The sequence below is a fragment of the Pyrus communis genome, chromosome 11, assembly GCF_963583255.1.
Source record: "Pyrus communis chromosome 11, drPyrComm1.1, whole genome shotgun sequence".
NCBI lineage: Eukaryota > Viridiplantae > Streptophyta > Magnoliopsida > Rosales > Rosaceae > Pyrus > Pyrus communis.
The window spans coordinates 23,655,813-23,679,846 of NC_084813.1; the positions used below are offsets into that span (position 1 = coordinate 23,655,813).

Here is a 24,034-nt window from a genome sequence, read left to right on the forward strand (position 1 = left end):
TTCCACACGTAGTTGTATTTATTAACAAAATATTTTTTTTATCAAATTATTAAAATATTAATTTCGAATTTCGAATTTTCTTCAATATATATGACTACCAGAATGTTCTTTGCGGCAGCGCTTCATTTTAATCTTCTCGGTTGAAAAAATCAAAAAATGTTTTGAAAATTATTAAATTATACGTGTAAAAATATATATAATTAAAAAATGGAATGCTACAGCATGTATTACTTTTACTATTTTCTTTTTTAATTTTTTTAATTGGAAATGTCGAAAAGTCAGAACACATTGCCCGTTGCTTGCATAGGCTGCCAAAATAAAATGATTGTGGTGGCCGCACATAAACAATAACTAAAGAAAAGAAAAGAAAAGTAAGGGTGGTGATAAATGATAAATACAAACTTAAAATATGGTTTTGGAGATTTTTTTGTTTAGAAGAATAATTAAACTGAAAAAGACACATCTAAAAAAATTAAATTTGGAGAAATATCTTTTTTTTTTTTTTAACAATCGAATTGTTAGTTTTTAGAATGAAGGACTTCTACAATCGAATTTGCACAAAATGCATTAATACAATTAATTTTCGCCGTTGCGTTAAAACGTGGTCTACTACAAAAATATCTGTTCATCTGACATTCTTTTCTGATTTTGGATAATAGAAGCATTGGGTCCCATCACAATTGATGGTGATAACCAAATCAGAGTGGGCTTCGTCTATCGTGGTTCCTCCTGTCGCTCCACGTCATAAAGCTGAGTGTTATGTCATCTCTAAACGAAGGGTGGCCATAAGACTCGTTTTAACCCTCTAGCCTTCCAAGATATTAATATTTTAATGAACAGTACATGACCATATTTGCCTCCATCTCCAATCGAAGGCCAAATGGCCATAGGACTCGTTTTAGCCCTATCACAAAAAATCGTCTCCAACCGAAGGTCAAAGGGCCATAGGGCTAAACATAATTTATTATTTAAAAACTACAACTTAAATTCAAATCCAACGGCTAAGTGACGTCAGCATGATTTTTATGTTTTTAAATGTTTTTTTTTATGTTGTATAATTTTTATGTTGGTTAATGTTACTTAATATTGTTTCATATTGTTTAATGTTGTTTCATGTTACTTAATTTAATTTAATGTTGTATAATGGCTTAGGAAGTTATAGGAAAAAAATAGAATTTAAAAAATATATGAAACAAATTTTGTAAAATCGAAGTTATAGGAAAAAAATGGAATTTAAAAAAATATGAAACAAATTTTGTAAAATAGAAGTTATAGAAAAAATATAAAACAAATTTTGTAAAATAGAAGTTATAGAAAAAATATAATTTAGAAAAAAATATAAAACAAATTTTGTAAAATAGAAGTTATAGAAAAAATATAATTTAGAAAAAATATAAAACAAATTTTGTAAAATAGAAGTTATAGAAAAAATATAAAACAAATTTTGTAAAATAGAAGTTATAGGAAGTCATAGGAAAAAAATTGTGTAAAATAAAATAAAATAAAATTGTAAAAAAAAAAAAATTCAAAAATAACGACTAGCTGATGTCAGCTAGCCGTTGCATTTGAAATTTGGCCTGGAATTCCTGTTAGATATTTATATTAAATATATTCCTGTCGGTTATATCCGATAGGAATGCTAGAATTTTTGGCCCACCCCGGGACTGGCTGGCTAGCTGACTAGATTGGGCCAGCTGGTTGGCCCTTTCAGATTCAGTGGGGCCCACGAGCCCTTTGGCATAGCCCTCGGTTAGAGATGGTTTTCGGACTATTTTCGACCCTCTGGCCATCTGGACCATTCGATTGGAGATGGCCTTACATGCCATGTATTTTTGGAAAGAGGAGAGGAGCCACTAGTACTGCGGTTTAGTGATATTTTTCTTCACTTATAAGTGAGAGGTTTTAAGTTCGATTCTTGTCAAAGGCGAATTTGAACCACATTATTGCTAGTTTATTGTAAGGCTAAGCCCACCTCTTTCCCTTAGTGTAAGTAATATCATTTGTTCAAAAAAAAAAAAAAAAAAAGGAAGAGGATTCTTCTCTCCCATTCTCATCTCTCTCTCATTTTCTCTTCTTCTACTTAAACGGTTACGATTAAATCACATCATCATCTTATATTGAATTTTTAATAAAGGCAAAAAAAAAAAAAAAAACAAAAAACAAAAAACAAAAAACAAAAACAAAAGCAAAGTGAGAGGAGAGGGAGAAGGAAGCAAAGGAAAATAAGAGGCGAGATAATCTTATTGTATTGTATGTACAAGTTTGTCACATGATCAAAACCTAGCTAATTAGCGGTCATTTGTTGTTTTTTTTTTTTTTTGATACATGTAAATTTTCTCTTCGTTATAGTTAGTGACGACAAAATGCCTTTTCTCTTTAGATAGAAGCAACATTGGGGAGATCTAAACCCCTAACTCAAATACAAAAATAAATATGCTTAATCACTTGAGTTACAAATATTTTACGATTAAACGAAGATTTAGAAGTGTTTAAGCAAAGTGGTTCCAAGAAGATCAAATTTCGTGCACACCAAATGAGTGTGACTTGCCGTAATTACTGACTTACATATTAATTTTATGACAACAAAATTATAAAATAAAAAAAAAAAAAAAAAAACTTTATAAACAGGTGTCAGTGAGCAATTGAAACCACAGAAAGACTGTCTATTTTGTGTGCAGAAGAAAATTTGATCTCGTGTTAAAGGGCAACGAAAAGATACCAAACATCCGTCTGTCTAAAATTTCACTTTAAAATTTCACTGTTTATTCCGTGGACTTTCCGCTTGAAGTTGAGGATAGCACCGCACGAAACCACCAAGAAAAAACCCAATCGGTTTCTGAGAGCAGAGCACAAAACCAAGCAAACAACTCCACCTGCAGCAGGAAACAACACAGAAAAACAGAGAGTTTTAGAGAGAGAAAAACAGAGGATTCTTGAGAGAGAGAGACAGAGAGAGAAACAGAGGAAAAAGCTGCTTGCTTGATTGCTCGATATTACTATCAATGACCGCCAAAACCCAAGGCTCGAACAGAGTCACAGTTTCAGCCCCGCCGCCGCAGCAGCAGCCGCAAAGACCAGTGATAACACTCCCGCCGCGGCCGTCCGCGGAGGCCTTTTTCAGCGGCGGATCTGGGGCGAGCCCGGGTCCGATGACTCTTGTCTCGAGCTTCTTCGAGACCTACCCTGAGTCGGATTTCAGGTCCTTCTCTCAGCTCCTCGCCGGAGCCATGGGCTCGCCGGTGGGGTCCACAAGGGGGATGAGCTTTTTTAGCGATAACCCAGCTGATGGTTTGGGAAAATCAGGCGGAGGTTCCGAATATGGCGGGGAGGGCAGTTCTGGGTTTAAGCAGAGTAGGCCGATGAGTTTGGCGGTGGCTCGGCCGCCATTGTTTACTGTCCCGCCGGGACTCAGCCCCTCTGGGTTGCTTAACTCGCCTGGCTTCTATTCACCTCAGGTAAATTTTGTTTAATCTCTACGAAATTTACTGTCACTGTTGGGTTGGTAAAAGCTAAAAGCTGCTTTCTTTTGTGTTAAGTATTAAGAAATGATGAATTTCTTCACAAAATTGTATGCAACGGAAGTTTGATTTCTTCAAAAAATATCAATTTTGTTGCCTATTCGATTCACCAAAGTTGTGTAAAGATGTTGCTTTTATAGGCGCAACTATATTAGTGCTTCTTGTGCTTGTGAGTGCTGAAAATATATGGCTTGTTTAGAAGCTCTTTCAAAATGATGAAAGCACTTTTGGGGAAGATGTTTTTGGGTTCTACAAGCACATAAAGTGCTTTTCTAGGTTTCATGTGTCTTTCCAGGTTTCACTTGCATTTTTAGTAAGGATTGATCCCAAAAAGATTTTCACCAAAAGCAGTTTCGGCCATTTTAAAAGTACTTCCAAACAAGCCCATATAGTTTTGATTTTTCAATTGCTAATCATGTTCAGTCTTGTGATGTGGTTATAATTCCTGATTAATGCTTCTTGTGATTGTACTTTTGTTAAAAGCTTCTCAAATCTGGTTAAACATATCAATATATTGATGCGTTCTTGTGACAGACCATATGGAACTAGACTTGTGTTGGTGTTATTCTGTATTGTCTTACATGATACAATATGATTTCCGAAGGTGGGTGACTTGAATTAGCATCCGGTATTCATGTATTTTTCTTCATATCATTGCAGAGTCCATTTGGAATGTCACACCAGCAGGCCTTGGCACAGGTTACTGCTCAAGCTGCATTAGCCCAATCTCGTGTGTACATGCAACCTGATTACCAACCTTCTTCAGTAGCAGCCCCGACAGAGCCACAGGCATGTCAACCATCTTTAATGCCCGAGGAAGCTTCTCGGCAGCTTACATTGCCCTCAACATCTGATACTAAAAGTTCTGTGAGGCAATCCTTGGAGGCATCTCATTCTGATGGGAAATACCAACCTTCATCCACTGATAGGCCTGCAGATGATAGCTACAACTGGCGGAAATATGGGCAGAAGCTGGTTAAGGGCAGTGAATTTCCTCGAAGCTACTACAAGTGCACACATATGAATTGCCCTGTCAAAAAGAAAGTCGAGCGTTCTCCTAGTGGCGAAATAACTGAGATTATCTACAAAGGTCAGCATAACCATGAAGTCCCTCAACCGAGTAAACGCCCAAAAGATGGTGATCTGAATGGGCCTAAGCCTGAAAACGGATTACAAAGAAGGGTAGGAGATTCAAATAGGTTGAGTGAAAATGTGGCTTCTCACTCACAACCTGAAAGGGATAAGGAATCTACTGAAGCTGCTTCTGGACAGTTACCGGGGGGAAGTGACAATGAAGAGTTGGGTGATGGGGAAACTAGAGAAGGGGGAGATGCTGATGAACCAAATGCAAAGAGAAGGTATTTTTCAAGACTATCATTTTGCATAAAATCGTAGTATATTGTTTACCTTTCTTTCTTCTTAATATTAAAGTATCCTTGTAAATGAGCGCAGGAACATAGACGTTGGCGCATCTGAGGTAGCTTTGCCACAGAAGATGGTCACAGAACCAAAAATCATTGTGCAGACAAGGAGTGAGGTTGATCTTCTCGATGATGGCTATAGGTGGCGCAAGTACGGGCAAAAGGTGGTCAAAGGGAATCCTCATCCAAGGTGGTTACTTCCTCCATATAAATATTTCTTATTTTCAGTTTTACGGATCGCATTATATGCAAAGGCAAGCACTCTCTACATTGTTTCTTACATGTTAATACTCACTATTAATGAAGTAATAGGCTTGCATCTTTCTCGGCCGAGTTAAAATGGGCAATAAATTATTCCGAGAATTCTTTGCACATTATTTGTATGATGGAGGTGAAATCAAGAACTATTAGATGATATATAGAGTTGAATTCGGAAAATCTTTAGGGATTGGGATGAATTCAGGATTACTTATGCTCCGATTGATTAAGAAACAACTACTTTCTGATCTTAGAGCGTCACATCCTTAGCGTACATTTAAGCAATATGTGAACAATTTAATTCTAATGTTTTTGTTTCCACTGGAGAAATGATCGTCCTTTTGTGAGCATGTTATCTGATACAAACTTGTTAACAGGAGCTATTACAAATGCACGTTTGCGGGGTGCAATGTCCGTAAGCATGTTGAGAGAGCTTCCACTGACGCTAAAGCTGTCATCACTACATATGAAGGCAAACACAACCATGATGTTCCAGCAGCAAGAAACAGCAGCCACAGCACGGCCAATAATAGTGCATCACAGTTAAAACCACCCGTGTCCGGCGCTCCTCAGCATACCCTACTTAAAGGCAGAGAATATGGAAACAATGATCAGAGACCGGTACTTCTTCAGCTAAAAGAAGAACAAATCGTTGTTTGAAGTGCTTCAGTGAAATACGTTATGTAAGTAAAGGTTAGTAGTCAAGTCCAACAACTAACACGATGCAAAATGAACGAATACGGAGAATAAAGAAAGGAAAGGTTTTTTGAGTGGTGAATGTCACTGTGTGCCATCTTTGTTGATATGCATTGCTGCACATGTAGATGGTTTGTAGGTTTGGCTTCATAAGCCCGACATTATTTGTAAATACGAATGCAGAAATAGGGTTGTATTTGTGTAGAATTACGTCACGCTGAAATGCGAATATAGAAGTATACAACTGATGTATAAATGTGCTTTAAATCTACCCCGCTTTTTTTCAATTATTTCCGTCTACATTTTTTTTTCTTTTTCGTTATATTTCTCACATGTAAGCTCGTGTGCCATTCATGAGAGAGCAAATGTTAGACATCCTGTCACATCCTAGTTTCGATTTCGTCGTAACACGATATTGTTCCCACCCTCCTTAGGGGCCCGACGTTCTCGTCGGCACACTTGTACCGAATGGCAGAGTGGCTCTGATGTTATCCTGTCATATCCTAGTTCTGGCTCCGTCGTAACACGATATTATCCCCACCCCTCTTAGGGGCCCGACGTCCTCATCGGCACACTCGCACCGAACCACAGAGTGGCTCTAATACCATTCTATCACATCCCAGTCCCGGCTTCACCGTAGCACGATATTGTCCGCTTTGGGCCCCGGTCACGCCCTCACAGTTTTGTTTCTAGGAACTCAAACGAGAACTTCCCAGTGGGTCACCCATCATGTGCTTTGGGCCTCGGTCACGCCCTGATACCATTCTATCACATCCTAGTCTCGGCTCCACTGTAGCACGATATTGTCCGCTTTGGGCTCTGGTCACGCCCTCACAGTTTTGTTTCTAGGAACTCAAATGAGAACTTCCCAGTGGGTCACCCATCATGTGCTTTGGGCCTCGGTCACGCCCTCACAATGCACGATATTGTCCGCTTTGGGCCCCGGTCACGCCCTCACAGTTTTGTTTCTGGGAACTCAAACGAGAACTTCGCAGTGGATCACCCATCCTGTGCTTTGGGCCTCAGTCACGACCTGATACCATTCTATCACATCTTAGTCCCGGCTCCACCGTAGCATGATATTGTCCGCTTTGGGCTCCGATCACGCCCTCACAGTTTTGTTTCTGGGAACTCAAATGAGAACTTCCCAGTGGGTCACCCATCCTGTGCTTTGGGCCTCGGTCACGCCCTCACAGTTTTGTTTCTAGGAACGTAGACGAGAACTTCTCAATGGGTCATCCATCCTGGGAATGCTCTTGCACCCATCTTGGGAATGCTCTCGCCCGAACTCATTTAACTTCGGAGTTCTGATGGAATCCGAAATCAGTGAGTTCCCAAAAGGTCTCATGCTATAGGAGGTGAGCATGTACATATAAGGCACATCACCCCCTCTCCGTTGTTAGATGTGGGATGTTACACATCCGTTTCATGAGACAAGTAAAGGTAAGTTCTTAGGCTGTTTTTTGACTGGCACAAAGCCAAGCTACCTGGCTTTTGAGATGTTCATACTTTTTGGTGCGTGCTTTTGCGGGTTGTTTTGTGAGTGGCACAAAAGCAACCAAAACAAGTTGACGCAGGACAACTGATCTGCCGTTTGGGAGATTGTATTTTGACTGCGAAAATACATCCAAGATATTTCTGATAACCTTCTTTTTTTTTTTTTTTTCTTTCTTTGATTGACAATAGGGCGTAAGCCCGAAAGAAAAAAAAAAAGAAAAAATATTACATAAGAATATCACGAGGCCACAAGAAATCATCTACATCTCCAACTAGCAACTGACAACAAGGAGGAGCTAGCTAACAAAAAGCTTAAACCCAAACAATCAAATCATTAGCAACAAAATTCTTTTCATGGAATATATGACGAATTTCACAAAATCAACTATGGCATATAAAAGCACGACAATTCAATGCTAAACTTTTCAGGATGATCATCCACTTTTGCATTTAGAATCAATTGTACTGCAAGTACAGGATCCAATTCCACTATAATTTTTTTAAATCATTTATTCCACGCAAGTTACAACCCAATAAAAACACTCCAAACTTCACCGCATAGAATCTACCTCGACTAAGATTAGCACAAAAAACCGGAGGCCCATGCCCCTGACGAGATTCTGAGGACACCGCCAACACTAATGAAATTGACCACCCCCTTGCGACATCCATCAACATTAAGCTTTACCCATCACTTAGGAGGAGTTTCTCAACAAAGAAAAGCATGTGTTAGAAGGGGATTTATAGAGAAACCATATTCACCTAAACCAATTTTTTAGGGAGAGCAAAATTTTGTTCAAAAATACTTTTGTTTCGCTAGTGCCACAAGAACTAGGAAGTGATACACAAAATAAATCTCCATTCCAAATTGTCCAAGACTAATATTTTGAAAGATATTCTTTTGGAAATATATTAGTACATGCATCAATAAAAATTTGATCAGGAACAGAGACTTTTTCAAACCTTAGCAGTAAAGGAACAATCTCTAAAGCCATGAATAATTGATTCAAAAGCACCATCACATCTGCCACATGAAGAATCCATGGCCACTCCCATCTAACTCGTTGTGCATTGGTCAATAATTTGTCAAGCAACAAGCCAAAGAAAAGAGAACACTTTAGGAGGAAGAAGAAACTTCAAGATAAAGCTCTTTCACCACTTGGTGTTCATATTAGCGTCAAGATTCAACACATAAGCGGATTTCGCACTAAATTACCATCACTAGTTGATCTCCATATACATTTGTCTAATGAACCACCAATACTATCCACATGAATATTGATACTTATGGGTTGGTTTCAATTGTTTGGTAGCCCGTCCAAAATAATAAAAAACTGAAACTCACAATAATTTGAAACAATTATTTATTTGATCAGAAATTTTGCTTAATTTCCCAACTCATAAAATCTAGCACAACTAATAATGTACACCCTGCTTCTGGGTATAATCATACGTAGCTTTGGGACTGTTGGGCAGTTGGCCTGCAACCTCCATCACCATCCTCACCTCCCCATTTCATATAACATCACTCATCCCACAACTCGCTTTCTCTCTCTAAAGTTTCTTAGGCGACATGTTATTGAGACAACTAAACGTGTTTTCTGACAATTCAAAATGTTTATGACTATATTTGTTAGAAAAATGCAAAAACATTTACGTACCATGGAAATATTCTCTAGAGAGGCACCTCGAAAATATTTTCAAGTGCTTTTTTAAAGAACGCTTTCAAGTAAGCACTCGTGTGCGAAAATACTGCTACTAGTTTCTCTCTCTAAACTTTCCTTCTCTCTTCCCCGTCACTGTGCGACCGACAGTCCATTTTCCAACCAGAGACACCAAACACCGTGAAAGCATGAAAGCAACAAACAAACAACGGTTACATTCTTAAATTTCCCACCTTTTCCTCTTTTCCCAAATCACAGACCCCAAAAATAAAAGCAAAACACAAAAACCAGAGAAAAATTATGAAGAAAAACATGGACCCACGTACTCAAATCACTGTCGATAAAAAAAACATTGTAAAAACGATGTTGTTGTTGCTTCCTCTGTTTCCGGACCGTTAGTCACGACATCCTCATAAGGCCCCCGCACATTTCGCAAAAACCGAGGAGGGAGGACGACCGGCTCATTGGGACAGCCACCCAAATATGGCCGCCTCTGTTTTCTCAATTTTTTTTGGCTTCGAGAAAATGACTTCCCTAATGCTGTAGGGGTGCCCTTCCCTTCCCCCTTATCGACCCATCTCCTGATCTCCGCCGTTCGATCCCTCGGCGATCTCCCCCCACATTCTCCGATCGATCGATGCTGGCGGGATTTGGTGGTGGCGATAAATGGGTTGCATCAGCTCCAAGCGAGCGGCTGCCTCGGCGTCTCCTTGTTACGAGTACTCGGCCGCCGTCGCCGGCAATGGCTCCGTCCTCCTCGAGCCCTCTTCGTCCTCCTTAAAAAAGAACAACTCCGCCTCCGCTGCCAATAACAACAACAACGTTAGCCGATCCAAATCCAAACCAAAGTCCAAATCGAACTCTTCGGAATTTAAGAAGAGTGGTAGCAAGAGGGAACCACAGAATCACAATCATCGTCCGGGCGACGTGTCGGAGGATCGGAGCGTCATCGGCGGCAGAGAATCGAAGAAGAGCAGGAAGGAGAAGGAGGGGTCTTATCACAGCCATAATAGTCACAATGGCGGGAAAGGTAGTGCCTTTAGCTTCAGATTGGGTTTTTCAAGTCGTTCTTCTTTGGAGGCTGAGCAAGTCTCCGCCGGCTGGCCCTCTTGGCTCAGCGCCGCCGCCGGCGAGGCCATATACGGGTGGATCCCCCTCAAAGCTGATGCTTATGAGAAGTTGGAAAAGGTACATTTTGATTGATCACCTTCCCATTTTGCAGTAGTTTTAATGACATTATTAATTAATCACTAATAAATGCTAATGCGATGTTTATTACGTATAATAATCACATTTTAGATTCCATCACGCAGATGTTTTCCTTCATCCATGTTGGTTTTGATTTTGTCTGATACGAGCGATATACTATTTTAAACTAATCTAAATCGCGAGGTGATAAATTGAATTCGGAATGAACAAGAGGATCACGTATGCGCTCTTGTCATTATGACTACGCCCACGTCCACACTTTTGGTTTTGATTCTTTAAGTAAAACATATTTGCTTGCTTTCTTCTTTGTTGTGCCACAACTTGAAGTTTGTCGAGAGTGCGAAGTACGAGTGGAAAATGTATCCTCCTATCGAAAAATGTGTTTGTTCTAGTTGAAAGTGCACATCTTTAGTTTGTTTAAATGTGCAAGCCTTCAACAATCTTGTAATGGGATTTTGGTTCTCGATGTAATTCAATGTTAGTTTCCAATGGTTTGACCTACATTGTTCTAGATTTTGAATTTGCTTAGAGTTCATTGATTTTTTACATTAGTTCATTTCAAATGCTTGCAGATTGGACAAGGTACATACAGCAGTGTGTTCCGAGCTAAGGAAGTCGAAACTGGGAGGATTGTTGCACTCAAGAAAGTACGCTTTGACAATTTTCAACCGGAGAGTATTAGGTTTATGGCTAGAGAGATCATGATTCTTCGCAGGCTTGATCATCCGAACATCATGAAACTGGACGGAATAATAACATCTCGATCATCAAATAGCATATACCTTGTATTCGAGTACATGGAGCACGATCTTGCAGGACTTGTAGCTAGTTCCGAGATCAAATTCACCGACATGCAGGTTAGCTTCTTGCCTAACAAGTTTTGCTGAACCGTATGACCATTGCCATACAAGTCAATAAAGTTTGGTTGGTCTTTCTTCCGTGTAGATTAAATGTTACATGAGGCAGCTATTTTCCGCAGTCGAGCACTGTCACTTAAGAGGTATTATGCATCGAGACATCAAAGCCTCAAATATTTTGGTAAACAACGAAGGGATTCTAAAGTTGGGAGATTTTGGATTGGCGAATGTCATTAACTCAAAGAGCAAGCGACCACTGACCAGCCGGGTGGTAACCTTGTGGTACCGTCCTCCTGAACTTTTGATGGGGGCAACTGAGTATGGAGTTTCGGTGGATCTCTGGAGCGTCGGCTGCGTATTTGCAGAACTGTTTCTAGGAAAGACTCTCCTTAAAGGAAGAACTGAGGTGATTACAATGTTAATGTCCAACGCTAAGTTTCCCTGATTATGGATTTTTAATAGTCCTCATTAGCAATATGGGGTTTAGAATTCGAGATGAAGTTAATCGCTCCCCTCTCGTTTTACAGGTCGAACAATTGCACAAAATTTTCAAGCTTTGTGGTTCGCCGCCTGAAGAATACTGGAAAACGTCAAAGCTTCCTCACGCAACTATGTTTAAACCGCAGTACAATTACGAAAGTTCTCTTAAGGAGAGGTGTAAAGAGTTTCCAACTACTGCACTAGACATGTTAGAGAATCTCCTTTCCGTAGAACCTTACAAGCGTGGGACTGCCTCCTCTGCCCTAATGTCCGAGGTAAAATTCCATGAAAATACTCTCAAAACTTGTGATGGCAAAATGCTTTCAGCAGTGTTTGAAGAGACGTTCGTAAGAGTATAAAAATTCTGCCTTTGCTGATTTACTTGTTTATCATGGCCTCTTTTCTTCCAGTACTTCAAAACAAAGCCTTATGCCTGCGATCCGTCACATTTGCCAAAGTATCCTCCTACAAAAGAAATGGATGCTAAAAATCGGGAGGAATCACAAAGGTAAAATTCTTCGTTTAAACTAAGGTTGTAGTTCAGATGTCTGTGGGACTCTGCAGGTGTTTTCCCATTTCTAATTGCGATGTTTACGTAGAAGTGATTTCAAATGTAATACTTGTAGATTAGACCATGCTTTAATGTTTACGTTGGCATAATTAGACGGCTGTATTACATTTTTCAGGAAAAGACCTGGTATTCGAGCACGAGAGACAACAAGGAAGCCAAGGAGAGTCCGTAAGGCCTTGCACGAGTCAAATGGTTCCGCTAAAGTGGCACCAAAAGAGGTCTTTCTCCATCTCTTATTGCTTGCCTGTGCGTGCGTGTGTTTTTGTGTAATGGAAGCTAGAAGCAAGAAGCAAGCTAGTTCTAACCAAGTGATTTATCCTTTGACTGTGCAGGATGGGCAAGACGATCATACTCAATCTGCTCGTAGAATCAATGGTGGTAACCCGTTTATCCCAAAGGCGAAAGGAGGGCTTCTGCGCCGAGAGTCTAATCTAAAACCGCAATTTGATACAGTTTCGGAGAATTGCGAGTTGAATGCATCACAAGGATACAGCACATTGTCTTCCGTACAAATCTCAGCAGCAAGCGGCTTTGCATGGGCAAAAAGGGGAACTGAGGATGGTACTAAATCCGCAGTTTCAGATGGCTCGAAAAGCCAGTTCAGTGCACTCGATGCAAATTTCGCAAAGAGTACATTTGACCTAAAACAAGGATATAGAACTGGCAAGACTGCGATACGAAAGCTTAGAACTTTCGACACGTCTGAACTTATTAGTACAGGAGAGCCAGATGATACAGGAAACGACATGGTAAGGACAGAGAACACAACCGTCTTTGACACAGTTGATCCAGATGCTTTACACTTAATCACTACGACTTATCCTTCAACAATGTTATAGGATTCCGTTGTGGAAGAGAACCGTGCCATTGAGTTTTCCGGACCCCTACTTTCCCAACAATGTGGAATCGACGAACACTTGCGAAGGAACGAAAGCCATATACGCCATGTATCTCGAAGATCAAGGTTCGAAAGAGGTATGCGCGCGAATCTTAATCCAAATGGAGCATAAATTATCGTGTTATTATACATATACCATATGAACTACTTGTTACTTCGCTCATCGCTTATGTTACAGAGGTAGAACACCAGCCTTTAGAGGTGACCATATGAGACAGTGATCCGCAAACTTGGTACAAATAGTTGTATTATACACGACAATGGCAAAGGCGATTACGTGTGATGAATCGAACTTAATTTTCTCAAGAGAAATTATGCAAGAGCAGGCAATGCTTGTTGAATCAAGCCATCAAGTATTTGGAGCTCAGAAGACATTTTTCTCTTGCCACATTATTTCATGAGTCACGTACACTCTGTGCCCTAAACCAAAGAAAATCGAAGTTCCTCATACAAATTTGCGCAACACCACCATCGGGCATTTTTAGCGAACATCTAGGCAACCCCAATCAAATTTTTCACAAAGCCAGAACTGTTTGCCCTTTCCATTTTTCAAGTGCTGCAGATTTTTTTTTCTTGAATTATTTGATGGGCATCATGAAATTTCATTTATTTAAATGCAAATATAGTATTATATTAAAGTCTACAAACAACTATTCTGTTTTATCTGTTTGATTGACGATGTGATGTCTCTAAATTACTCTTGATTCACGCATTGGATATTAAAGCTCGGGTGAAAAACAACATTTGATAATATCCTAACCAACTAACCTAACTCGAGTGCAAAGAAATAGCGAGAATGTAGTAATTAATTGACCTAACTCATGTCAACGGCCCATTTGTCTAATCGAATTGTTTGTTGCTTATAGATCGCTTCTTTGAGTACTATGCTATAGTGCTTTTCATATTATAAAAAATTCAAAATCAAAGCTTGATACCCTTTTGAAAAATTCAAATCAAGAGTGGACAAATTTGTAATTTCGTTGTGGAAACTAAAAAATAGGGGAAATGAAACCAAAACAAAAACAAAAAATCAAAAATCAGAGACCAGGGACAATGAACTCCGATTGAATTAATATAAATCCCAAAATTTTAAAAAAAAAAAAACAAAAAAAAAAGCAAAAATTGAAAGAAACAAATGGTTTTTTTTTATAGAGATTTTAAAAGCAATAAATTAGGTTTATAGATTTTAGAAGCAAGAAAATTGGGGTTTTAGAGAAAAAGGAAGATGTAGGGCAAACAGATCGCTTGTGCTGCAAAAACTGGAGCAGCAGAGCGGCCATGGAGCCCCCAACCGCAACCTCCCCCGGAAGAAAGAAGGCCGGGTTGTTAATGTGCGCCCAACGCACTAACGTGCGCCACGAATAAACCTCTCCCGTGGAATACCACGCCGCCTCTTCCTTAAGAGGGAAGCGCCCGGCCTTGGGCGCCATTTTCTCTCCTCCCTTCCTCCTCCATCATTTTATAGTCAAACCCTAATCACATTTCCCAATATGCCCTCGCTTTTTCAACTCACCGTCAGGTAAATGCTTTTTCTGTTTTACATTTTTTTTGAGAGATTCTAGTTACTTTTTTATTTGCCCTTTATTTATTTTTTTTAATTTTGTATTACGATTTAGTGGGAACTTAGAAGTGAAATGTCTTAACTTCGATTCTCGTTAAATGAAAATTTAAATCACATTATAGCTGTCGTGTTGTGAGGTTGAGTCCACTCCCAACGGGTCGTTTGGAAATACTTTTAAAATAACTGAAAATGCTTTTAGCAAAAATGTTTTTAGGTTCTTAAAGCACTTTAAGTGTTTTTTTTTTCTTCATGATTAACTTGTATTTTTATTAAGTATTAATTCTAAAAACATTTTCATCAAAAACGCTTTTAGCTATTTTGAAATTATTTTCAAACGAGCTCTAAAAAAGTAGACCCCTTCTCTTCCCACTTACTCGACCATCGTCACCCACCCATTTCTTACATCAAATCCATAACCCAACCATGGTTCGGTTTCAACCAATAGCTACAGTTAGAACCAAACCAAACCAAACCAATCCGATCTATAGTATGATTGTAATTTGGACATCAAACTGATCCAAGTTGGATCTGTCCAACATTGTCATCAATTCCATCTAAGTTGTGAACTTGTGATATAAAAGGGACTCGAAGGAGAAGAAGTAATTGCAAACACATTGTTGCTCTGGTATCCAAAGTAATCCGAATATTAAACCTTAGTCCTAATAAATCCTAACTCCTAAACTAGTTTTATCAAGCTAATGCTAATACATACAAGCTACAGAGTTATACAAGACTCACCAGTATATATGTATTTTAACGCTAATTAATCGCGATTATTGAAACGCTACTACAAACGAACATCTCGATCACCAATTTCGCCAGTAATGTCTGTATATCCGAAAGTCTAGATGACGTGCCCTGCATCTCATCCTCTATGTCATTCATCGTCAATGGTCACAAGACTCGGTATTTGGCCGTGATCAACAAAATCAATCTTGTTCAGCCTCATACAACAGAGCACTTCCTCCGGCAGTTCTTCCTGTTTTTGTGCCTACAAAAAGCACGAAAAAAGCGAGTCAGTAACACGAACACAATTTGGAGACAAACCAATGAATATGCCAGCATTAGTGAATGTGACAGGGTTTCTGGTTACCTGGATGGTTAAACCCATGTCCAGCATTCCGTTTTTCAGACGTTCTCTAAAAGATTCAAGACCCTTTCTCGATATGTAGCTGAAGCGATGAATGTCCAGATCGATCTCAAAGTAATTAGGACCCTGCATGTGAGAGTGCTTGATGAAGTCAAACAAACATGGTATTTTTCAGTATTGTAAAACTTAGCAATGTCAAACGTTCGGTGTTTACCTTATAAAAATTGTGCTGAGGACGCGAAAGAACTGGTTTTTCGTTATATGCATTTACAAGCTTCTTTTCAGCAGAACTCAGACCGAGATCCTCAGGATTAACCAACCCAGCCATGATCTTTAGCCTTTCTCTAAAAGGTACAATGGAGTCCTTCGCAAATCCTTTAACCTTTTCCGTTTCATCGTCAACCAGTTTCTGAAACATCACATAGATCAATAGACTGAGCATACCAACAGATAATCCAAACGTTAAGTCCAAGACAATTTCACAAGAGGTAATTCGAAATAAAGTTACCTTGATGCTGTCCTGGAATTGAGGAGAGATGTCTTTCTCAAAATTCTCAGAAACTTTGAAATACATTACGAGACTCATTCCTTCTCCATCACTATCACCAAGGAACATTGCAGCGGGATAAGTAGGCAACTGCAATAATGCAGAAAGCAATACCATAAGAAACAGTTGAGAACAATGTAAATAATAAAACATACCAGCATAAATTTGTTCTCTGAGAGTACCTGTATATTTACAATGAGGAGCGGAGGCACTTTTCCATCGGCTTTTACTTTGGGAAGCTCAAGATGCTGGGCAATGTGATGTATCTTCTTGGGGCATACAAATAGATCAACACCTATTGGAGTATATGGACTGTAGTTTGGAGCAGGTGACTTTCGTTTATCCCTGATCAACAGAAAATATTATTCTCATTAGAGCCAAGAAAACTCGAAAAAAGAGTAACTGGTTTCAAATTCAGTCGAGGTTGGATTTAAGAAAGAAAAACCAAAATCATACTTGAAATAGTTCTCGCCACGGAGTTTAAAAGTTGAGGGTGGAATCTCAGACCAAGATCCTGAAGTCAGCTTTTCCACTCTACAACATGGAATGATATATCCTGGCCTAGGACGATACAGAAACCTTCTTGATTGACCTGCGGATATATATATGATATGTTCAATTACAATCTCAAAATTCTAAGTTTTCTTCCTATTCAAAGACGGTTAAAGTATTTGAATACTTACATTGTTCAATGGCTTCGTCTGCATCACACGATCTCCTCTTGAAAGAAAGCCTGAAAACTGCTGATGGCTTTCTTTGCGCCTGTGGACCCAAACTCTGTGCACTTAAAATCTTATCGTTGAAACTTACAGAAGGTACCAATCGGGGCAAGCCAGATTTAAGCATACTGTCTTGAATTTTTTCATTAGAATCACGTCGATCCTCTCTAAGTCCTTTAAAGCTTCCATAAGAATGATCCTGAATATTCTTCCTCTTGCTACGCAGTTCGTCAGCCTTCCCCATGAACTTATCTGATATACCTCCATCTATTTTCGTATAGCTTTGGTATTCTTCATACTTACACCCGTTATCCACAAAGCGTGCAGATCTTTCGTACTGAACTACTTGGCCACCTGAGATATTCCCAATTGGGTTGCCTCCTAATGGAAAACCATCTGTTGAACAAGGGAAGAAAATTAAAACCAAAACAAAACAAAACCGCTTTCCAATCAAACATGACGAAACCAATGTCTATACTCTGTGCGTGCGTGCGTGCGTGTGTGTGTGTGTGTGTGCATGTGTATAAGTGGTTGTAGGCTGATGGCCAATACCTCCGTGTATACTAATAAATTCATCATCCGAGTCAGACTCCAGAATACTCACTGAATCGAACCAAGCTTCCTCTTGGGATATTACTGCAAGTGATAACTTTCAAAATATGAGATTCAAGAGCTAAAAAGTTGTCAGCATTTTCGGTTGAAAGATGTTGAAATCTGAAGAAAATGGAGCACAAACCATTTGAATCATATTGGTGGTGCCACTGCATTTGGGTGAGTTGGAACGTTGAACTAGAAACCTTAGATCTTCTGCGAGTAGTTGTTGCACCATTCTCAAAGTCCATATGAACAAACTCGCTCACAGAATAATCAGTTACGCGAGCTCCTGCATCGCTGTTTCTCTTCTTGGCACCGCTATTTCTTTTCCTGGTACCATCGGAAGCAGAGCAGGTTATGTTTCCATGGCGTTTGCTGACCCTCTGACGGTGTTTCTTCCGTGATTTAATTGTTCTGGACGGGGTTGACACGCAGCCACCCATCGCAGCTCTTTTAGATCATACAAGTCCAACCACAACGATGTCTTCACAAAGTCGTCCAATTTGTGTTCCTACGTAGAACAACTGAAACAAAACGCATCACAGAAGTATTAGATTTGCATAACTTCTTCACTCTTTAAGGGGGAAGAGGAGAAACTCCAGAATCTGATGAGGCTTGATCAGCATATTTTTTGCTCTTAAACTTCTTACTTACCACTTTAATGTTCTATTAAAGTATGATTAAATTACCTTAGATAACAAGCTATCAAATTAACCATGCCTTACAAATGCTAATATATGTTTTAGGCTCACATATCACTTGAAACAACTGATCTAATCTCAGAATTGCAGCACTAATAATGGCATAAAAAACTTCAAAAAATATATTAAAAATAAAAAGAAACAGAAAGAAGCAAAAGAAGAAGCAAAAGAATATCCTTGCAAAAGGAACCACTGCTAATATCAACCAAAAAGTGCAAATTTCAAAGCACAAATTCTCAAAAGTTGCAGCATTACCTACCCGGAAAACAATCCTGCATCTTTTTTTATGAATTTCAAACTGACAGATGCATACATTTAAGGGGAGAGAGAGAGAGAGAGAGAGAGAGAGAGAGAGCCCTTTGAGTTTCAAGGAAGCTCCAGTTTTAACTTCCAAAGAAGATATTAAAAATGAAAAGGTAGAAGAAACGGCAGGAGACCCCACTTGGGACACTTCCACCGATGTTAAAGAAGACAAATGAATAGGTTTGCAAATTGCAAGCAATCATAAATAAAATGTTAAGATGACGCTTGAGTTATCCGGAATAGTATTCTCTACGTGGGATCTGAATGATCAATCATTTGTTTCTGTTTATTGTATAGTTAGAATTTATTTTGAATTTTTTATTTAAAGTTGAATAGAAATAGTACTTAACAAAGAATAACCGCACAATATATAATAAACGGATATGATTGATTGATCATCCGAATCCCTATAGAGAGGATCCTGATCCGTGTTATTCCATGAGCAAACCTACTTGTCCTTTCAGTTACAGTTAATGAATTTTTAATGTCCAAATATCATAATTGAAATTATTCATTTTTTTTATTATTGTCTAAATTTGTTATATATGAAAAAATTTATTTTTTTCCATATGATTCTTAGATGATGGTAAAGAGAATAATGGTCTTGATTATGATGTTAAAGATTTTTTAATCGTAAATTAAGGACAAGTAGGTTCCAATGAAAGGACGCAAGCATTATTCAAAAGTTGATATTTTTTTTAATGAAAAAGGAAAAGACCGACAATTCGTCCCCATCAAAAAGACAATAAAAGTGTAAAAATGTGATATTTCCTGAAAACCCCAACAAACAAATATGAAATAAATCACAAACAACGCAGAAAATGCAGTTCCAAAAAATTAAGAAAAAACTAAGGCAAGTGCAACATATGGAAAGTGAGAGCCTTTATGGATGAAACTCAAGATTTAAATCTTCCAACAAAAACCCAGAAAATCAACCGCAATCAAATTTGAGGAAAAACAAAATCCAGTGCAGGATATGGGCCAAAAAATAGACAGAGATCGTTAAAAACATCAAGCTTTACCTTGTTGCCGGAATGCTGCAGACTCCCTCTCTCCGAAGCAACAAAAACACGAGAGAGAGAGATTCAGACGGGCGGATGGGTCCGACTCCGACAGTGTCGGATCTGGGTCCGGTATCGGAGCTAGCTGCTTGTCTTCCTTGAAGCTTGGATTAGTTAAATTACAAAAAAAAAAAAAAAAAAAAAAAAAAACCCTTTAAATATCAATGGAAGAACAAGAAGAACAGGAGTTACAATGAGAAGGGTTGGTGGGCGTTGTGAAGTTCGTGTGTATATTGTTGGCCTTGAGTTTAGCAAATTGTGTCCGAGATTTCGGTGGGAGAAAAACAGAGAGATAGAGAGAGAGGGTTGAGGTTGTCAATACTTGTCATCACCTTCAACAAAATCCGGATGTAACAGATTTTTTCCCACTCGTTTTTCTGTTTACAAAGACACCACCTGTCTATTCGTTACCATTTTGGAAAATAGTTTTTTGTTATTTTTTTTTAAATATAAAAATAGGTGAAAAATGCGTTTGACACTGTTTCGTGAAGATATAATAAAAAACGAAAAACACATACACCAATGTTTAGCTTAAGTTTTGTAAAACTTCAAATTGTTATTTCTTCCGTTTTTCAAAAATGGTTTTCAAAATAATATCAGAGTTTGAATAAATAAATAAAAGTTATAAAAAAGACATTATAAAAAAAAGTTAGAGGTTTAATAAATAAAAATTAATGTCGCTGTCACCACTACCTCCTACTACTGTCATCGCCACTACTATATCCTCAACCATCATCACCTTTGTCACCATAGCTACCACCACCTTTACCAACTCATAAACGGCCATAACTGACATCGTCACCATCTTAGCATGACCATCATAACTTGTACCTCCGCTACCATCATGCCCACCAGTAACACCATCATCTTGCACCACAATCACCACCACCTCAACCATCTCCGCCAAATCATCTTCACCTCTCAACTACTATTTTCACAACCATCCCTCATAACCATTGTTAACACAACTACCACCATCGTAGTCGCTGCCGCCACCACCACGATGCCCTCCGCCATCGCCCTCTACCTAGGTATTGCAACCACATATGTCCCACCACCACTAACATCTTTATTCTCACCACTACTCCAACCCCCAGTTTTACCCACACATCCTTACCACCACCTCCACCATTGTACCAAACATAAATTTGTATTATATACATACATACATACATACATATATATATATATATATATATATATATTACATTTGGTATCAGACTTGTTTTGACTGTTTTCAATGTTTTCATTCTCTAAAATCATTTTCGAACTAAACTATCAAACACATTCTCAAATCACAAAAATGAAAACTCATATCATATTTGTTTACAGAACAATTTTTAAAAAAACATTTTGTAAAACGTTACTGAATGGACCCTAAATTTACTAGATATCTTGTTGCTATCCGTCCTAGGAATATATGAATTGTTTTTATTTTCTTGGTTGTTAAAATGTTTAAGCTTATTTCTAAGAATGTGTATTGCTAGGTTCCCACACAAGAGAAACTTATTTAGACCGAAAACGACAGTGTGGCAATCTTTAAGCCACTCACACCTGTATTACAATCCGTTTTTCCATAATCATCATTTATATCTCTAAGCTCATTCCTTTTCATAATTTTCTAATTGTTAGTGGAGTGTTAGTTTAATGATATTAACTTACAAGTGTTTCTAAGTCAAAAGAAATTTGATGATCTCAGCTGTTCATTTTGGTCTAAGCTTATGGGAAACCACAAAATCACGTGTATTAACATGTAGTTAATGATTTTTTTAGATTAACATGTAATTTAACGGCCAGAATCCTAACGTACTCGCTAATGCAAGTAAGTTTCACGTATAATATTAAGCCTAATCTTAATTAGAGAATGTTACAGTAATACAGTGTATAACATTGTTATTTAACAATTGATTATATAATTCAACGTTGCATGAATTGGCATGGGCCACATGGTCACACATGTAAACTCGTGCTATATTAATATGACAATTGGATGTGACCCAAACAAAGAGATTGTCTGCCTGCCGTTTTGCATAATTATGTGGTTTACAGCTTCATCCAGCTGCTTTTGCTTCCCTATTTGTTTTTCTTCTTTGCTCTTTTCTGCCTTCACAGACTCACAAGTCCACAAAATTACACCTGTATTTGGATGCATGCCCTAATGAAAATAGCAACTGCTACCAATGCTTACAAGTTACAATCAGCATCCAAGCAAATTTTACGACACTTGTCATCGATTTTAATTCCCTATATATTTAACCTTTTTATGGCTAAAACTTTTTTACAAGCTATATGGTGGGACTATTCAATATTCATACCATCATTTTTACCTCCCAAACAACCCCTTCAATTTCCGGTCATTAGATTGAATTAATCAAAAAATATCAAAATACATAAATTAACAAAAAACGTGTGAGAAGTAAAAATGAGTACCAAAATTTTTGTTTAAGCTCGAATAATGGATGCCATGTACATCACAATCATGCTAATTAAATAAGTGTTAGATAGAGCAACGTGCATACAATTTCAAATCCTTATTTCGTAACTTATAATAATTTAGAATTTCGTTTTGTTAATAAAAGTATATGAAGAACATTTTCTTTAAACTTTATTAACAACATTTTCTTTAAACTTTGCTATATTATTCTCTCCAATTGTAAACCAATAATACATCAACAAAACTTTTCACCTTTTCCCAATCATGCAAGATTGTCGAAATGGAAATTAAAAATAATAAAAGAAAAACTGAGAGAGAGAGAGAGAGAGAGGGAGAGAACCGAATACCCTCCTAGGCTTAGGAGGTTGAGTCTTCTGAGCAAATTATACAGGTCGTTGAAATTTGATTCAACGGCTGTAATTATTATAATTTTTAGAGGACCTCTTATTTGTAGCCGTTGAATCAAATTTCAACGGTCCGGATCCTTTGCTCAAAAGGCTCAGCCTCCTAAATTTAGAAGGGGGTCCGGTTCCGTGCGGGGGTACTAAATTATATGGTCTTTGAATCCCTTTTGTTAGGCAATATATACTTTATTCCTCACAAAGTCACAATCATATTAATTTTTTATGCACTTCTATAAGCAGTGGAAGTGCTGAATAGCTAGATGGGCTTTTTCTAAAAGCTGTTTTACTATTAGGGTAAGTGCCATTTTTGTTCAATTGTAAACTGAGTGCCATGAACCTAACTTGAATGGAAATCGATGGAGATGGAGACGCAGATATTTGTCACTTTTTTATGAGATTCAACATCAAACACGAAAAAGACAATCTAAAAGCTATACGATGATTCATCTCAGCCGCAGTTAGGAAAAGCAAAAGTTAATTATTTTGAGTGCTAATCAATTCCATCAATAAAAGAAATCTCCACCTATGATTATGATCCTTGTATGGCTTGGTAAGAACTCACCTCATATAATGGCTATCTCTTTTCAACGTGCCGCACTTGGTTTCAGAACATACTTGAAAAGTTCGATTTTCTTTTACTTTCTATAACAATGATCTATCCATGCTTTTCTATGTAAGAAAAGTCTTTTTGTCAATTAATGTGGTTTGAACTACAACGCACCTCAATTATGGATCAAACCACAAGTTTACTTTAATGATTCAACAAGAAACTAAATTCAAATCATGTTAACTACCATGATTTGCTTCTTAATCATATTGTACATATTCGCACTTCTCATATAATGAATAATTGTTGCAACTAATTAGAATAATTTGTTGTTAGAAATGATTCATTATTTGAAATAAAGCAGAACTGCTCCAATAGCTCTTTTACCCTCTTTATTAGTCCCTCTAAAGTCGAACATTATGACGTATTTTATCACTCAACTTTTGAAATAAGAGAGCAGCTTATAAAGTTTGAAGCATGATGGTGACTTGAGGTAGTGGAGTTTGTGAGTGCATGCATGCATTGCTTGCTCCAGTGACAAAAGTGCGTGGGTTAATCCAAGGGTGGTGCTCTCTACCCATTTATTTTTACTTTACATACTTGTTTTGTTAATTTATGTTCTTTGATATTCTTCAATTTATTTGATTTAACGACCAAAATTGAGAATGGTGTGTAAAAGTATAAGATGATGTGGATAGCACATCCCTAAATTAATACTTGATAAGTTGAAAACACAAAACTATTTTGTATCAGACAAGATCTAATTGGAAGATATTTAGAGATATTTGCAGTTTAATATTTGATTATATATAAGTTAAAGCTTAACGAAAAACACTAGCAGTACAGTTTACGATAAAATTTAGACCATAAGTGCTGCAAAATCCTCCCAGGTTGTGGTCTTGAAACTTGCAAGAGATTAGGGTTTAGGACGAGAAACAACATTACAGGCAAAACGACATGAACCTTAAACCTCTCCTATCAATCACTAATATAATTTGGGTATA

At 38.0% G+C, this 24,034-nt stretch overlaps 3 protein-coding genes across 4 annotated transcripts; 2 read left to right on the plus strand and 1 right to left on the minus strand.

Moving 5' to 3' along the window:
• Positions 1 to 2,731: 2,731 nt before the first annotated feature.
• On the plus strand, positions 2,732 to 6,183 carry LOC137708072 (probable WRKY transcription factor 3). Its single transcript, XM_068447055.1, has 4 exons — positions 2,732 to 3,455; positions 4,179 to 4,876; positions 4,971 to 5,129; positions 5,575 to 6,183. Exons 1-4 carry the CDS (start codon positions 3,003 to 3,005, stop codon positions 5,855 to 5,857), a joined length of 1,593 nt encoding a protein of 530 aa, XP_068303156.1. The 5' UTR covers positions 2,732 to 3,002; the 3' UTR covers positions 5,858 to 6,183.
• Positions 6,184 to 9,437: 3,254 nt separating this feature from the next.
• LOC137708111 (cyclin-dependent kinase C-2 C-like) lies at positions 9,438 to 14,042 on the plus strand. The gene is made up of 9 exons (XM_068447104.1): positions 9,438 to 10,242; positions 10,836 to 11,120; positions 11,209 to 11,526; positions 11,648 to 11,875; positions 12,011 to 12,108; positions 12,287 to 12,389; positions 12,504 to 12,920; positions 13,011 to 13,146; positions 13,248 to 14,042. The coding sequence occupies exons 1-9, from the start codon at positions 9,721 to 9,723 to the stop codon at positions 13,280 to 13,282; spliced, it is 2,142 nt and encodes a 713-aa protein (XP_068303205.1). The 5' UTR covers positions 9,438 to 9,720; the 3' UTR covers positions 13,283 to 14,042.
• Positions 14,043 to 15,179: 1,137 nt separating this feature from the next.
• On the minus strand, positions 15,180 to 18,630 carry LOC137708107 (uncharacterized). Of its 2 annotated transcripts, none has more exons than XM_068447099.1 (10): positions 18,541 to 18,630; positions 17,723 to 18,104; positions 17,539 to 17,622; positions 16,951 to 17,382; positions 16,724 to 16,859; positions 16,450 to 16,612; positions 16,229 to 16,357; positions 15,935 to 16,129; positions 15,724 to 15,846; positions 15,180 to 15,621 (listed from the first exon to the last, which is right to left on the minus strand). In XM_068447099.1, the coding sequence occupies exons 2-10, from the start codon at positions 18,021 to 18,023 to the stop codon at positions 15,508 to 15,510; spliced, it is 1,677 nt and encodes a 558-aa protein (XP_068303200.1). In that variant the 5' UTR covers positions 18,024 to 18,104; positions 18,541 to 18,630; the 3' UTR covers positions 15,180 to 15,507. The 2 variants fall into 2 exon arrangements, with proteins under 2 accessions (XP_068303200.1, XP_068303201.1); XM_068447100.1 differs by having other exon boundaries at positions 18,537 to 18,628.
• Between the last annotated feature and the right edge of the window lie 5,404 nt (positions 18,631 to 24,034).